The 17,225-nt window shown below is 41.8% G+C and overlaps 1 protein-coding gene across 1 annotated transcript in view; it reads left to right on the top strand.

Moving 5' to 3' along the window:
- Positions 1-17,225, top strand: part of ATP10D (ATPase phospholipid transporting 10D (putative)) — an 84,798-nt gene that overhangs the window by 65,065 nt on the left and 2,508 nt on the right. Inside the window, exons 18-23 of the mRNA XM_087827579.1 lie at positions 172-248; positions 1,261-1,386; positions 3,999-4,199; positions 8,967-9,047; positions 10,443-10,547; positions 14,457-14,644. Coding sequence (XP_087683705.1) covers positions 172-248; positions 1,261-1,386; positions 3,999-4,199; positions 8,967-9,047; positions 10,443-10,547; positions 14,457-14,644 — 778 coding nt within the window. The remainder of the gene's footprint in view (positions 1-171; positions 249-1,260; positions 1,387-3,998; positions 4,200-8,966; positions 9,048-10,442; positions 10,548-14,456; positions 14,645-17,225) is intronic.

The raw sequence follows: 17,225 nt of genomic DNA, 5'->3' as shown, positions 1-17,225 counted from the left end.
CAGTGGGATGCCACATTTAATTTCTGCTTAACTAGCTTCCAGGTAACTTGGAGACATGGGATGTACTTTGAAGGATGTGTTTGTTTTCTTGAATGGTCAATATTGATTTGCAAAGTTTGCATCATTTCTTTACTCCTCGTATGTTTCTCACCTTTTTTTCTGTCCCATAAGGTGATGGTGCCAATGATGTTAGCATGATACAAGTGGCAGACATTGGGATAGGGATCTCAGGTCAAGAAGGCATGCAGGTGAGTGGATGTCGTGCACCCAAATTCCATGAACTTGACCTGCCCACCCAAGGCAACATTCTTCATGGTAAAAGCTCTGGTTTTATGGTAGAATGAGGCTGTCTGGTTAGCTCAGGAGCGGGAGACAGGAAGTCTATCCAATCATTTGCTGATTATTTACTGGGTAAGTATTATGGTATTTTCCAGGCTAATTTTAGCTCTGTGGTTTACTTGCTCAGTTTAAAAAATATAACTGATCTAGATCATATATATATAGATGTATATATATATAGAGGGAGAGATATACATGTTAGCCCCGCAATAACAATGTGACTTTTGCAACTGACAAGAACAGCTGAGGATTTGAATAAAAGATCTAAAGATCCTAAAGAGAAAGGGAGAGAAGGAGAAGACGACAGAGTGAGGGAGGTGGGAGTGTCCCATTTGCATGCATGTATGCGTGGGTTCCTATGTGTTGGATAGTGTTTTAGATACAAAATTCAGATAGAAGCTTATCCAAGAGATTGCTTTTTGTGCAACTGTTGTCAGAGGAAGATGAGATGTGAGACTTAGGATTTCTCCAAAATTCTAGATTATAATACCTGTACAAAAGATTAGAAATTCAAGTATCTCTTTGCTAGACACTTTATACATAAAATCCTGGCTGCAATTTTGATATTCTCATCGTTGAGGAGAAGTGAATGCTACAGAAGTTCTTGCTAAGAGAGCTGCCTTTTAGGGAAAGTACGCTTGCTGAAGTTACATCACGAGTAGTAACCAAGAAGTCATGTTTCATTCGACCATATTGGAAAGCTGAGTAGTAACCTGAGGCAACCCGTTAAAGCTTTTGTAAGGGTTTTGTTTGTTTGGGGGTTTTTGTTTTTGGGAAGGTGTTTCTTTTTTTTTGGTCTGCATGTAAGGTTTAAACCACGCATTTGACTGATCTGAGCCTGGAGGTGATCGGGCTGCCGTGCTGTGTCTGCTCTAACATGTTCCATTGCTCAGGGTGGCCTTCTCTTCTCTGCCTCCGCAGGCTGTGATGGCCAGTGACTTTGCCGTTTCTCAGTTTAAACATCTCAGCAAGCTCCTTCTCGTCCACGGGCACTGGTGTTACACACGACTTTCCAACATGATTCTCTATTTTTTCTACAAGAACGTGGTATGTAGCTCCAGAGAATTTATCCCTTCCCACCTTTCAATGCTGCCCGCTTAGGGGATGAAAAGGAAGTGCCGTACCCGAAGCTCGCTTCTCTCATTGATGTGTTGAGGGCAGCAGGAGCACCCCTGCTGTCTCACCAGAAATAATCTGGGACTGTGCTATGTTTCAGCTGCTGACAGCCAATTGCTAGGCTTGTCCATCTGCTAGCATGTCCTATTCCCTGTGCATTTAAATTCAATTGAGGCCTGTCTAGTTCATTTAAAATCCAATTTTTGACCTTCCGTATAAGGGTTGCCACAAGCAGCATTATGAAATGTTTAATACTACCTGTCAGTAGAGAATGAAAGGGTTTGCTTCCATTTTACATGAGCCACCAAAAAATATCCGCTGTCCCCAAATTGATGTCCCTTGTGTTAGCATTGAAGATACAGATGAAAACCCAGTACGATACCTTAGCCTATAACTAGCTGGCATTCACAATGGGAGAATTCTCTAGCAAGCCTATAAAATATATTTGTGCTTGGTAGTTATTGGATAATAAAGAAACTTTATTTTGATTATGTAATTCCTAAAAGGGCAAAATTTGATGAAATGTCCTGGCTTCTAATCTTTGGCACACCACTTAAATGTAATTTTCTTCTTTTAAAAAACCATGTTTTCCCTGAACCCCCTTCTAGGTGGGGTGATCATGTAAATCTGTCATGTTTTATATACCAAATTTATTCTGTCTTTAAAGTCCAGATGTAGCATGTTAGTAGTAAACATAAATTAATATCACGCTGTTGAAATGCCATCTTTAGGGAAAAACAACTTTGATGGGTCACTTTTAGGATACCTTTCATGTGTGGTTTAGCTGCTTGTGTGTGTGTGTGTGTCTGTCTCTCTGTCTGTCTGCCTGTCAGCAGAAGCATTCTTTCCCCCTCAAGCACAATGAACTTTTTAGGAAACTCGCAGTACTTCACTAATTAGAATTAGCACATTCAGTCAAAGTTTAATAACACTTTGATACGTTATGAAAATTCTTGAAATGTATAATGTCTTTGTCCAAGTGTGTAATTCTGGGGAAAGCTGGGATTTACAATTAAAAATTTCAGAATTTATTGGTCAGTGAATTTTAAAAAGGAGCCCTTCTCCAGGTTTTTTGATTTTGTTTTTTTGGTTTTTTTAATAATTTTGCATTTTTCTACCTTATTTTCAATAGAGAAGGTAGAAAAATGAAAAGGTACTTAAAGCCCACTCCCCTCCCGCCTCCTTTTAACCCCAGACTAAACCCAAGGGTTAGGAATCACTAATAGAAAGAGATGCTACATGCCCTTGGAGAGAGGGAGTGGTTATTAGCAGAGATACATCACCAGGGAGCAGGGACCCTGTGGTCTTTCTGCTCCGTCACCCTTGCTGCCATTCACACTGACACCCTCTCGGCTTATTCTCTTACTTACCCAGCCCAAGAATGCTTTGTAAACTATGGAGAAAGGGGCAGGTACCAGGGCCATCTGAGTAGCTTATCTTTCGTAGACTGTGGTTCCTGGGTCTTGGACAACCTTTCAATACTGATGAGAACTGTGGATTCACTCCTCAGAACAGTGTCCCAAACCACGTGTACCTCAGATGAATAGGAGCTGGGCATGATGCATTTCTATGGACCCTAGACTAAGAAACGCTGTTCTTAGGACTGTGGCCCCTGTCCTAAGATACTCTGGCGTGTCTGTGATGCCAGTGATGACAGCATTTTAATATTTGTAATGCACTTTGCAGGTCATGAGCACTTTCTAACTTGATCTTGATACTAAGCCCCGAGTGGTGTAATTCTCATTTTCTAGACAAGGTAACCAAAATTCTGAGAGCTTAGGAAAATGGCCTGAAGTTAAACAATCAAACGGAAATGTCCCCAGGCCTTGAAAAAGGGCCCCCTACATCTAAGTCCAGAGCTTTTGCTTTCATGGACTTAGTTTCTCTGAGACAAAATAGGGAGGAAAGAGTGCAGGTGTATGTCCCTAGCCTCCAGGGTAACTAACTGCCCTGCTTTGCCTGGGAATGTCCCAGTTTGGGCAGTGAAAGTCTCATCTCCTGGGAGAGTCCTCAGTCCCAAGCAAACTGGGATGGTTGGCCACCCTGTTGCCACCATTCCATTTCATCACTAAAAAATAATTGTGAACCCAAAAGGCAAGAGAATGAACAACATGTGTTATATGCTGGCTACATACCAGGCACTGGTCTAAGTTCTTTTCATCTAGAGCCAAAATGTCTCAAGTTGAATACTCGGGCTGCCACTTATTAGCCAGGTAACTTTGGGTAAGTTTCAGATGGGGACAAGAAAAATTCCCAAGTTGTTGTGATGATTAAATGAATTCTTTGTAAAGCTCTTAGAACTGTGCCAGCACCACATGGTATGTGGGGTGTGTGTGTGTGTGTGTGTGTGTGTGTTCTTTAATAAAACATTTGTCCCCTGCCCCCCGCTGAAACAGCTGCATGGTAAGATGTGGTCTTCCTTTTGTAAGTACGGAAACTGCGCCGAGGTTGCGCTCACACGGCTGAGACCGGCGGTGTGGGGATGTGTGGTCCCACTCGCATTGTGGTTTCTAAGATGCAAATGTTCCTCTTTGTGTTCCTAGGCCTATGTGAACCTCCTTTTCTGGTACCAGTTCTTTTGTGGGTTTTCAGGAACATCCATGACTGACTATTGGGTCTTGATCTTCTTCAACCTCCTTTTCACGTCTGCCCCTCCCGTCATCTATGGTGTTTTGGAGAAAGACGTGTCTTCAGAGACCCTCATGCTACTGCCTGAACTTTACAGGAGTGGTCAGGAGTCAGAGGTAGGTGCTAAAGCGAAGATGCTTAGACCAGTGCACAGCCGATGTCGAAGTCGGGGCATTTTTCAGGTGGCCCAGCTCCAATATTTTGGTACAGGCAGAACTATTTAAAACTATTCAGGCCAGCATGGCTCAGTGGTTGAGCACTGACCTATGATCCAGGAGATCGAGATTCGATTCCCAGTCAGGGCACATGCCCGGGTTGCAGGCTCTGTTTCCATCTCTCTCTCCCTCTCCCTTCTTCTCTGTGAAATCAATAAAGACATATGTAAACTAAAATAAATTTTTTAAAAAACAACAGTTCAAATCATCTGGTTATTTCAGAAGATCTCTGTTAACATGGCAGATATTACATTATTCGCTTCAGGTATTACATTATTTACCTGATGATGAACGCAGGTAAAATTATGAAAGACCTCAAGTACTTATAAGAGCAAATCCAGTGTTTAGACCTGACAGCTAATAATATCTAGTATTTAAATGAGACAGGGATGTTTAGTAGTTTATTGTGCAAACTACTAAACATCCCTGTCTCATTTATCTCACAAAACACTCTGAGAGAGAACCTGGTATTGTTTCCTTTCTAAGATGAAGAATCTGGACCTCAAAGAAGTTAAGGAATTTTTCCAAAAATGTCAGTTAGAAAATAGCAGAACCAGTGCAAGACCCCTTCTCAGTCTTATTCCAAAGCCAAAGTTAAATTCTCCAGGTTCTACTGTCACACAAAACAGGAGAGTGATCTTAATGGCTCCCTCCCTCTCAAACCATGCCCTGCCTCCACTCTGTTGATGTTTTAGTCCTGCCAGCCTACCAGTGACATATCACTTACATCTGTCCCCCCTTTCCACCCTTCTCTCACTGCCCTGTTGTCTCTTGTCGATTAATTGAGTTAGCTGTCACAAAACTCTTTTCTTTCTAATTCACCTTTCACAAAAATAATAATCATCGTTACTATTGCATTTACTAGCACTTATGTAATGCCTCCTATATGCCAGGCACTGTTTTAAGTGCATAACATACATAAATCTAATCCTCAAAATCACCGCGCAAGACAGATACTATCATTACCCACATTGTAGGTGAGGAAAGTCAGGCACAGGGAGGCACCTTAAGTATCTGCCCAAGCCCCAGAGCTAGGGTGTGGTGCAGAGGTGAACCCCTGCTCCTGAGCCCAGGGTGTCTACCATTAATGCTTTGCTGCAGAAAGAACACTGATGCTATCTTTAGTCCTCGGGCGCACGCGCGCACACGCACACGCACACACACACACACACACACACCCCATGGTATTTAGTGCCAGAAATCCAAAGTGCTCTCACAAGTGCATTGTCAGGATCACAGGAACTGAGGTGGACCAGTCGCCTAAAGATACCTAGACAGGAACAATGCTGAGGAATTGGTCTAGTCAGATAGTCTAGTCTTGAGAAGAGAACTCTGTTAGGCCAGGCTGTTTCAGTTACAGGTGACAAAAAAACTGCTCAAATTGGCTTAACGAGGAAGGGAAATTAATTGGCTCATATAGCTGCAAAACCAGATGTAATGGTGACAGAACACTGTTATTCTTGAGGCAACTGTAAATGTCCTCCTTTCCAGTTATACCTCATTGGCCATGGTGGAGTCCCAGGCCTTTCCGTGTTTATCACTGTGGCTAGAAAGCATGTTTTCTCTTTGGCCAGGCCTGGACCATCTATCAGTCCTCATTAGGGCTGAACCACAGGGACAGGATCGGGAAGAAGGGTTTCCTGCAGAAGGACTGGGCAGGCAGCATCGAGACCCACCACGTACAATCTATGTGCGGGGCTTCAGTGGCTGCTCTGGAAACAGTGACACGGATCAGTGCGTTAGAAATTATGGGTTATGTTTAGCCTGAGTTTAAATTATATTTCTGTGGTGTGTGACCTTCATTTTCTTTACTTTATAGGGATGGTGTGACGATTAAGTAAGATAGTATGTGTAAAAGCTCTAGCTCTCAATATTGTTATATTTTAACCCCCAAAATTAACCAGAAATTTGAGGAAACCCAAAATGTAAAATGATGTGTTTATTTTTGTTAGTCCAACTTTATTCTGGCTTGAACTGCCTTTCCAGATGGGAGAGTATTTAATGCCCATAGGTTATGTGGAACAGCCAACATAGAGAAGTCACACATTCAGCGTTCAGAGAAGAAATCCTTATGATCCTTTAATGTTATCCGATCCATTCAGATCAAACAATAACATGTGATTTTCCTAAAGGAGTCCAATGTGACTGAAAGGTCAAGGCCAGGATGCAGGAATGTGCATTTGATATTAATGAAGGTTGCCCTGCACCCCAGGCTTCAGTTAAGTCCCAGGTCCATTGGAGAAAGAGGCGGGAAGGAGGGCCCTTCAGAATTTTTATAGCTGGTGTTTTCAAAGCTTTGTGCAGCTGAAGACTGTAATTGGTCCTTACCCTTGGGAGAGCTGAAGTGGTGTTTCCTCTTGTCCACCCTGTTATCAGTCCTTTGCATACACGGTTCTACTGAGCTGAGCTGGCCACTTTTATAGTGCATAGTAATGGGCAGAGTCCCAGCCTGTGGCTATTGATAAAAGATAATGGACTTTACTGACTTGACCTTCCAGAACAGTTGTCCTTTCTTTGAACTTGGCCTCCAAACCAATTCTGTTTTATAACTGGGCCACTTCTCATCTTCAGTGTCATGAAATATCCTGTCCAGAAATAGAGAATCTCTCTCCTCCACAGGAGGTGCATCTGGAAGGCTGCAGTCAGAGGCTTCCCTTCCAAGAAGCCGTCGTCTCTTACCCGTCTCTCATCATCCACCCTGTCTTCCTTTCTGGCTCAGACTTCATGGCCAGATTTTGCCTTTTGGTTTCCAGGAGGTCCCATATCCCTTCAGCCTCTCATTTATCTAACCCTTGGCCCTTCTCTCTCTGCTTCCCTTAGTCCGCTTACTCACGTGAGGTAGAGGAATTGTATTTTTTTACCTCTCAGCTGTAGGCTTTTTGAGCAACCTCTGCTTTCCGAGGAGCACAAAGTTGTGTATTAACTCACCCCCAAACTGCCTGTCTTGCCCAGTGGTGTTCCAGTCGCCCCTTGACTCTGCTGTCTTCTCTCCCACATTCGATCGTGCTCCCGCTTAGGTGTTATGGACGCTCGGATGAAGAAAGGCAGGGAGAAGATTCCATCATTTCCAGTGAGGAAACAGTGAAAGAAAGGACAGGGCAAAGTAGACTGGAAACAGTGAATTTTCATTGTTTGATTTTCCCAGAGAACAAAGAGATAAACAAGGATAGGTAAAAAAGTTACAGTGCAGCCCTTCGAAGAATGGAGGGAAGTATATGGAGAATTTGTGTATTTATTAAGCTTTGTTCTTTAGAAGACAAACGTTTTCAAGGAAATTTCAGCCTCTCTTGGCATTTGGAAGGGAATAAAACTAAGAACATGTTAAGCAAAAAGGAGACTAGCTCAGGTATATGCTACATGTGATGCCATTTTTGTCCATGGCAGACATCGCTGGTAAACCATAGCACACTACCCTTCCTGCTGGGTCTGAATGTGGCCTCAGAATCCTTCTGCACATCCATTACCATTCAGTCCAAGTGGGTTCTTGTTTGAAAACCTGTTTTCAGTCAGTTGTGACTAGTGTCTCTACTTGATCTGTTTCCCTCTATAAGCTTTTGGTACAAAGCAGTTTAACACATGAAAAGTTACATAAGAGTAGTTCATTATTCCAACAAATATTTGTTGAGTACCTGCTCTGTGCCAGGTACTGTTTTAAACACTTGAGTAAAAGAATCAAAATCCCACTCTAAAAAACTTGCATTCTCTTGAGAGAACCAGAAAATCATTAGGTAAACAAATACGATTATTTTTTATGGTGATGAGAGACTTCTAAGGATACTCTGATAGTAAGTGCTTGAGTGGGCATTACTTTTAGACTGATCTGGGGGTGCCTCTCTTAGGAAGTGATATTTGAGCTATGATATGAATAGGGAAGGACTAGTGGTGTGGGAGGTGCAGGGCAAAGAATTTCTGGCAGAGAAAATCGCACAGGTGAAGACTCAAGGAAACAGGGATTTGCCATGTTTGAGGAATAGAATGAAGTTTGTGTGGTGGGAGCGTGGGGAGTGAGGGTAAGAATCGTAGGGGTTACCCTAGAGAGCAGGACTCCAGTGAGCAGGTCCTATAGGACCTTATAGGCCATAGGAAGGAACTTAGATTGTATTGGAAATACAGTGGGAAATGATTGGAGGAATAGGAGGAGGTCACTGTGATTAGTTAGAGAGATGGTAGGACCTGATTTATAGTTTCTAAAAAACGTCTGGCTGCTGTGGGAAGATTGGATTAGGGTAGGAGAGGAAGCAAAGAGGCTAGTTAGGTGGCTACCGAGTCATTTATAGAGTTGATGGCGAATTAGAATGAAGAGTGTAGTAGAGATAGAAGTAGATGAATTTTGAAAAGTATTTGAAACAATATTTTCTGACCAATAGGAAATGGAAAGTTAGTACTACTCTCCTATCTGAGGTACATTTAAGTTTGATGCAATGATTAAAGCAATACAAGTTAAAGAGTTCTTCAGGGTTTTTTTCACCTGTGAATTTATGTCATTCGATTATCACCCCGCATTCTTCTACTGCTATTTACAAATCCCACCTGCTTTGTGAGTGAAAGAATGAAAAAATAAGAGTTTTCTCCCAGAGAGGCAAAAATAAGTACTGGCTTATATTGTTCCTTGACTCTGCTTGGCCCATATTAATCTTTTTCCCTCCCTGATATCTGTTTCATTTTCAGGCATACTTACCCCTCACCTTCTGGATCACCTTGTTGGATGCCTTTTATCAAAGCCTGGTCTGCTTCTTTGTGCCTTACTATGTGAGTCCTTGTTCACTCAAAGGATTTGCTGTTAATGAATTGATGATGTTTCTTTGTACTTTGTAGCTGGTATTAGTATATGGAATGGGTATATTAGGGCAGATTGCTCATATAATCAAATTGATTATTAACTGACTAAAATATACCCCCCAAAAAACATGTTAGATAATGGATTAAATTTGGAAAGAGTGCCTAGTAGAGTCCTGTTAGGTCTCTCTTTGGTCCTGTACTGCTTGATAATTTTTGTCAATGATTTAAGTATAATTGAAAGTCTAGCAATATCATTAGATGAGCCAAAATCAGAGAGGCAAAGCCAGAATACAAAATCTATTATTAGTGAGTGCTGGGCTAATTCTTCCAGGATGACATTAAGGTATTAAATTTAAGCTCCTATAAATAGTTTGCCCAAAAGTAAAAAAAAAAATCTTTTAGCCCGGCAGTTGAGCATCGACCTAGGATCCAGGCAATTGGGGTTCGATTCCCAGTCAGGGCACATGCCTGGGTTGTGGGCTTGATCAATGACTCTTTCATCATTGATGTTTCTATCTCTCCCCTCCTATCTTCTCTCTGAAATCAATAAAAGATATATTTTAAAAAAAGAAAAAAAATCTTTTACAGGTAAAGAATGAAAGAAATGTGACTAAGCAAAGAACATGTAAAAATTAAAGAATTTAGGCCAACACCAAGCACAAAGCAGCATGATACAGCCACCCATCCACACATACCCATCCCTGGAAGAAAACAATAGTTTGATCATGGATGGCATTGTGTTAACAAAAGTACAGTAGAATGAAAAACATGATATTCTAAGTTAACCATTTCTAATCTTTAGTTCTTTATTCAAATAAAATGACTGGACTTTTCCCAGCTGGAATACTCTGGATAAACTGCATTTCAAGAGCAATATAGATAGGCAGTCTGGAGTGTGTTCAGAAAATAATAACTAGAATTTTAAAAGATCAGAAAATTGTGTCATATGAGGGATAATTTAAGGAGTTGAAAACATATACATAGAAGAGGAGAGGATATTTACTTAGCAGAGATATAAACTCAGGTTAGCCATAGTAGCTGTCTCAAAGGTTTACAGCTTTGTTACATGGAACATATTTGATATTTCTCCATACTAAAGAGCTAGAAGTATGAGTGGAAGTTTCCAGGAAGATGAATTATGATTCAGAATAAAGAGAAATTCCAACTGAAAAGTTCACAGATTAGATGGCCTGAGAAAGAGCCAGTCTCTCTTTTCTAGAAATGTTCAGTTTTATCCTAATGACCAGTTATTAGGAACATTGTAAAAGGGACTCAGTGCTCAGCTGAGTTGCAGAATAAAGCGGTGATACACCACTGAGTGTGCACAGCTCTCCAAGATCACCACCTGTTGTCCTCTCTTTATAGACCTACCGGGGCTCAGACATTGACATCTTTACATTTGGAAACCCCCTGAACACAGCTGCTCTGTTCATCATTCTCCTTCATCTGGTCATTGAAAGCAAGAGTTTGGTGAGTGAACTTCCCGCTTCCAGAGTAGCCTGGAACTCTCTGTGCTGGGGGAAATGTCTTCTATTAGCAGGGGCCCTGCTAAGCCCTTCATGCCTAGAAGACAGGTGGTAATGAGAAGAGTGATGACTCCATGGAAGAAGGGTGACACATGGCTTGTTGCTTGTTGATTGCTCAGTGCCATGATGCAGCCAGGGAAAGTGGAACACACCTGCCTGGTCCCCTCGATGGTGTCCATGGGGGATGGTTCACAGAGGGGTGGGTCAGGCCGGATGAGCAATTGTCCCTCTGTGGCCAGCATTCTTCAAGACCAAGCTGATGCCTTTCAACCAAAATAAAAAGAGGTATAATGCCGTAATCCTGGTATACTGACCTTAGTTAGTAAATGATGATTTTATGCTCTTCTCATCATACAAAATAAATATATTTTTCTTCCTCCAGAATTTCTCCCATTCACTTAAACCTAGGTCTTTTTGAACTTAGTTGCTGAGTTAATGATAAAGTTAAGTCTTTTCATCAAAATGATTGCAAGGTGGCCCTCTTCAGCAAAGGTAAAGGGTGAGATTCAGATGAGAGCTTTACTGTAAACCTTCCTTTGCAGATGAAGCACATCCCACCCACCTCTGGGAAATAAACTACTTCTGTGATTATTTATGCTGCTCACTCATTCCCATTGGCATTGTCTCTGCTCTAGTCAGAGTCACTGTCCTCTCTTCCTGGACTGTTGCTACAGCCTCTTTAGTCTTCCTACCTCTGCCCTTGATTCCTCTAGCCCTTCTCTGCAAAACAACCATATTCATCCTTTTGAGACACATCTTTTTGCTCTCCTTTGGTGAAAATCGTTAAGTGATTTCCCAATGTTCTTGTAATAAAATTTGAAAGTCCTAAGATGGCCTGTAAGACTTCATGCAGTGATGCCTCTACCTCTCTGTCCAGCCTCATTTCCACTTACTCATGGGCTGGAACCACACTGTCTCTCTTTCAGTTTCTCAGATACATTGAGCTCGTTACCACATCAGAGCTTTAGCAGTTACCGTATCTTCTGATGGGAGTAATCCTTGTTCCCTCTTGGATCCCTATTTACCCAGCCCATATGTTATTTTAGGTCTTAGCAAAAATGCTACTTCCCCCAAGAGCCTCTCCCTAACCATGCAGTTTTCTCATATCATCCTCTTGTTTTATTCATAGCTCTAATAATAATTTATAGTTATTCATTTAATTATGTGATTATCTGATTGATGTTTCACGTCCACATTAGATTATCATCTCTTTGAGGGCATGGTTCACGTTTATTTTGTTCACTGCATACCGTTATCTGTGACAACACTGGAACACAGTACATACTCAAAAATACTTGATGGATAAATGAATGATGACATGACTAACCAAATGTTCTTGTAATAAAATCTGAAAGTCCTAAGATGGCCTGTAAGACCTCATGCAGTGATACCTCTACCTCTGTGTCCAGCCTCATTTCCACTTACTCATGCATTTCAAACAGAAAATAGCTAAATGAGGTTATAGTTTAATATGTTCCATGAGCTATTATGAAATTATTTATAATGATTTCTAAAGTGAGGCAGAGTATTTTTGGAATCCCTCACTTTGCCTATAACCTGCTTACAAGCCTAAAGTGTGATAAAAGGTTAATATCTGCAAATACCAGGTGAGGAGAATAAAGGGAACTATAGAACTAAACTATTTGGCATTGTTTTATCTATTTAAGTTCACTGTTGAGCAGTCGTGTGGGTACTTTTGGTTACTGCCTAAGGACGTGTTGTAAATTCTGACATTTACGAGTGTTCCGAAGGATCTAACATGTAAAGTGAGCTCACTGGTAATGAGCAGCAGCCATCTGCCCTGGCTGCCCTGAGCAAATAGGAAAGTTATTAGAAATATGTCAGAGAGCCATCGTAAAACAAAACAAAATGAAAACTTCCCAAGAACCAAATTGGGTCCAGAGATCCAGGGGACAGAGACTGGTGGACAGGCTTGTCAGGGTGGTTCTCTGTCCTGATTGGCTCCAGTAGTCTTCTTTCTGCTCTTGCCTCATTGTGCTCCAAGTTTATTCTGTGGTGACAGACTTCTATTTCCTTAGCTCCAGTCACAGGCTTTGGCCAGAGGAGGAAATGTTGCCAAGACTGTGCATAATGCCAGTGTCCTCAGCAAGAGGAAGGGACGTGAAAGCCAAGCGCCAAGAAAAACAGTGGCTGCTGCACACAGAGCGCCTCATTAAAGAATTGTTTCCCATGCCAGGAATGAGTAGTCCCCTAACGCTCGTTTCCCCTGGCATAAGAATCAGTCGTTTCTTAGGCTCAGGGCCTCTGAAGGTCCCTCTTCATTAAGTCAGCCGTTCGGAGACTGAATTGGCTTCCCTTCACCTCTTGCTCACCATCTCATTGCCACCTCCCACCTCCCTGCTGGTTTTTACCAGTTTCCCTTGACTTTGACTTTCTTGTATCATTTATTCTCATGTGTCAACTCTGCCGAGGCACTGTCTCATTTGCCAAAGCCCATGTTAACTTTCGGGCAGCAGGGCTCAGTGGAAAGGAAGGCCGTTTGGGAAGGAAAAGGACCTCATTGTTTTAGAGGCATGGTGATCTTAAGAATTTAGCCCACACTGTCTAAGCAGTTTGTATGTTTTACCAAAAAAAAAAAGCAGTCTCTGTGGTCTTTGTGACTCTCGTGAAGATATCGACCAGGGGGAAGGACTTTGCAGATTAAGTGTGAAGGAGAAAATTGGCTCTTGTTTGGAAAGCATAATGGTGGGAAATAACAAAGATTAATAAAGGGAGTGCTTCCTGCAGAAGCATAACATACAGCACCAAGGTATACACTGTGATTTAGGTGGGACTGTGTGCGCTGCAGTAAATAACTGAGTGCTGCTTAATGCAATGGGGCTTTTTCTCCACATACTTCGGATTATGTCAGAGAGGAAGTCTGTTTGGGGCTATTACGTTTTATCACAGTAATTCTTGCTAATTTCCCTTTGTAACAAAACAGACCAGACTGTAGACTCAGCACTATTATGACAGGTTATGTTGATGATGTTACATTTAAGGGAGTAAGCTGATTATTTTTTCTAAATAAAGTTAATTAAATAGTGAGCCAGTTTAGAGAAAAATATTTTAAAATATAATATTGCAGGGTATACATGAATATGAACATAGCTAGGTTATGCTGTGATCCACAGAGATTTATTTCTTGCTTATATAATGTTAACTAATTAGCTCTAGAGCAGTTGTCCTGAGGGGTGGCTCAAAGACCCAGGCTGAGTCTTGTAGCTCTATCTGGAATTGCCCCCAAGGGGAACTTCTTAGTCAACATGGAAGGAAAGGAGACAGCATAGAAAATTGCACGCCACAGCATAGAAAATTGCACGCCAGCTCTTCTTTGCTTCTAACCTGAAAGTTGGACGTATCCCTTCCATTCACATTGCAATGGTCAAAGCAAGACATGTGGTCAGGCTTACTTTCAAGGGAATGGGAGAAGTATAATCCTTCCAAATGCTTATTTGGGAAAAACAATGAGAATATTGGTGAGCAGCCATGTGAATGGATGAAGTTTGAGGTTCACTGGATTAAGGTATTACCGTAATGAAGAAACAGACTAATGAGTGAGACTATATGGAAAAAAAATGAAAAAAATCCAAACACCTCATGGTTTGTGGACAATGCAGAATAAACTAGTCATCAGAACTACCTCTGGCATTTGATTTAGTTTCACAGAATTCAAACAGTGCTATGATCTGTTCATGAAAGATGCTCTTATCTTAGCTCTTTAGGATTTTTCTATTTCGTTCGTTGAGGTCTCTTGCATCATCCACCCACTGCTTAGACATGTTGTCTCTGCAACAAGCCGCAAAGCCTCTGAGTGAGAGTGTTCATTTCCCCTGTGCTTCTTACCTTGCAGACTTGGATCCACGTGATGGTCATCGTTGGTAGCATCTTGTCTTATTTCATCTTTGCCTTGGCTTTTGGGGCCATGTGTATAACTTGCAACCCGCCTTCCAACCCGTACTGGATTATGCAGGAGCACCTGCTGGATCCAGTTTTCTACTTAGTTTGTGTCCTCACAACCTGCATTGCTCTTCTACCCAGGTATAGTATTTATTTTATCATCAAGACAATAAGTGAAATCATAGGCTTAGAATTCCCCGAGCAACTGCTAAGAGTGGATGATAGACCATCCAGTTCAGAAATGAAGAAGTCAGTCTGTGTACTAGTTAAAATACTGTTTTTAACTGTTTTTACCAGAGAACAAAAGTGGCTTACGCAAAGGGAAGGTTTATTTCTCTCTCATGGGAAACTCTAATCTGGTTGAGAGTCCAGTCCACAGGGATAGGGCAGCTTTGCTTCTCAGGGTTATCCAAGGACCGAGATCCTTTCCTCTTTTTGTTCTGCCCTCTTCAGCTGCCCTCACCTGCACCCATTGGAGATGACTCACCATTAGCACATCAGTGCTGCTCAGGGGGATGAAGAAAACAGAGAGGACCAGATTTCCCCCCCTCCACTCCCCTCCCATTCCTTCCCCCTCCCATTCCTTCCTCCCTCCCCTCCCCTCCCCTCCTCTTTCTCTTTCTCTCTCTTTCTCTCTCAGAACATAACTCAGAAGTTGCACACATCATTGCTCATATCTTGTTAACTAGAACCTTGGCATGTAGACTCTGAGTAGCTAAATCTGGGGCTTTCTGAAAGGAAGAGGGAGGAGAATGGGTGCTAAGTGAGGGACAAGTAGCCCACCTACTACAACCTGTCAACACTTAAAACTATACAACTTTCCTTCCTTCTCTGACCTCAGTTACCCTTCCCATTTTAGCTTAACTGATTTCTAATATGGCATGGGATGGAAATGGCTGAGAAGTATGCATGGGTTTTTAATCTATAGGTTCTTTAAACTCTGCTAGGGTTCTTCCTCTTTACAGTTTTATAAAATCTATCTGTTTAGCTGAAAATATTATTGCAAATCATTGTTCTGTATTTTTAAACATGATATGAGAGTCAAAATGGCGATTTCATATTATTCTCTAACAGGGTTGACAAATGTGGCTTACAGGCCAAATTTGGCCTGCTGCCTGTTTTTGTAAATAAAGTCTTGCTGGAACATGGCCATGCTCATTAATTATTGTCTGTGGCAGCTTTTGCTGTACAACAGAGTTGGATAGTTACAGCAGAGACAGTCTGGCTCCCAAAGCCTGCACTATTATGACCTAGCCCATTGGAAAAAGTTTCCCAACCCCAATCCGTGACACCATCATAAGGCACCATGGCCACAAACCTTTGTTGCTAATGGGCATCCCTTCTAGAAATGCACAAGGAAAGCCCACCTGAGTCATTCTACGGTGGTTATAGTTGTATACTTAACACTCTTTCTTAAACTGAGGTGTTTCTGTAGTGTTCACTGTTGTTACCAGCTTTCAGATTTAAAATACTGATAAGACAAGCTTGTAGAATTCATGAAAAAACACTTGCTTTAAAGTTATAGCCTTCAAAAATTCCTTTAAGAGTATTAATAGTACAATTCTATCTAATATTGCTGTAGTAGGCTGAAAAAATGACCCCCTAAAAGATATCCGTGCCCTAATCCTTGGAACCAATGAATGTTACCTTATGTAGCAAAAAAAGTTCTTCACAGATGTGATTAAGTTAAGGATCTTGAGACAGGGAGAATATCCTGTGTTACCTGTGTGGGCCCTCAATGTAATCACGTGTCCTTATAAGAGAGAGGCAGAGGGAGATCTAACACAAACAAAAGAGGAGAAGAGCCCGACCCTCCTGGCTCAGTGGTTGAGCGTTGACCTATGAACCAGGAGGTCACTGGTTCGATTCCCGGTCAGGGCACATGCCCCAGTTTCGGGCTGGATCCCAAGTAGGGGGCATGCAGGAGGCAGCCGATCAGACTCTCTATTTGTTTCTATCTCTCTCTCCCTCTCTTTTCCTCTCTCTGAAGTCAATAAAAACATATTAAAAAAAAAAAAAAGAAGAGAAGGCACTGTGACCATGGAGCCAGAGTTTCTTTGGCCATAAACCAAGGCATGCCAACAGCCACCAGGAGCTGGCGGAAGCGAGGAGTGGATTCTCCAGAAGGAGCATGGGCCTTCCAAAACCTTGGTTCTGGCCCAGTGAGACTGCTTTCAGAATCCCTGGCCTCCAGAGAATAAATTGCTGTTGTTATAAGCCACTAAATTTGTGGTAACTTGTTACAGCAGCCACGGGAAACACATATAGGTTTTGGTACCAGAAAAATGGATGCTGCTATAACAAATACCCAAAAATGTGGAAGTGGCTTTAAAAATTGGGTAGTGGGCAGAGACTGGAAGAATTTTGAGGCACATCATAGAGAAATACTGGACATAAATTCTTGCTGGTGAGGATTCAGAGGAAAGTGAGAAGCATGATAGGGAAAGCCTATATCATCTTAGAAAATCCATATATTACCATAAACAGAACATGGCTAGAAATGTGAAAGTTTAAGGCTCTGCTGGTGAGGACTCAAAATGAAATTAGGAATGTGTTATTGGAAATTTGAGTTAAGCGGATCTTGGAAATACAGTGGCAGAAAACGTAGCTGAAAAACACTACTGCTATGTGGAACAAGAATTTGTAAATTATGAACTTGGATGTTTAGCTGAGGAGATTTCCAAGTGAAATGTTGAAGGTCTGGCCTGGTTTCCTTTTATTG

Source organism: Miniopterus natalensis, chromosome 1 (assembly GCF_054644295.1).
Source record: "Miniopterus natalensis isolate mMinNat1 chromosome 1, mMinNat1.hap1, whole genome shotgun sequence".
NCBI classification, from domain to species: domain Eukaryota; kingdom Metazoa; phylum Chordata; class Mammalia; order Chiroptera; family Miniopteridae; genus Miniopterus; species Miniopterus natalensis.
This window is presented reverse-complemented; position numbering and strand designations above follow the sequence as displayed.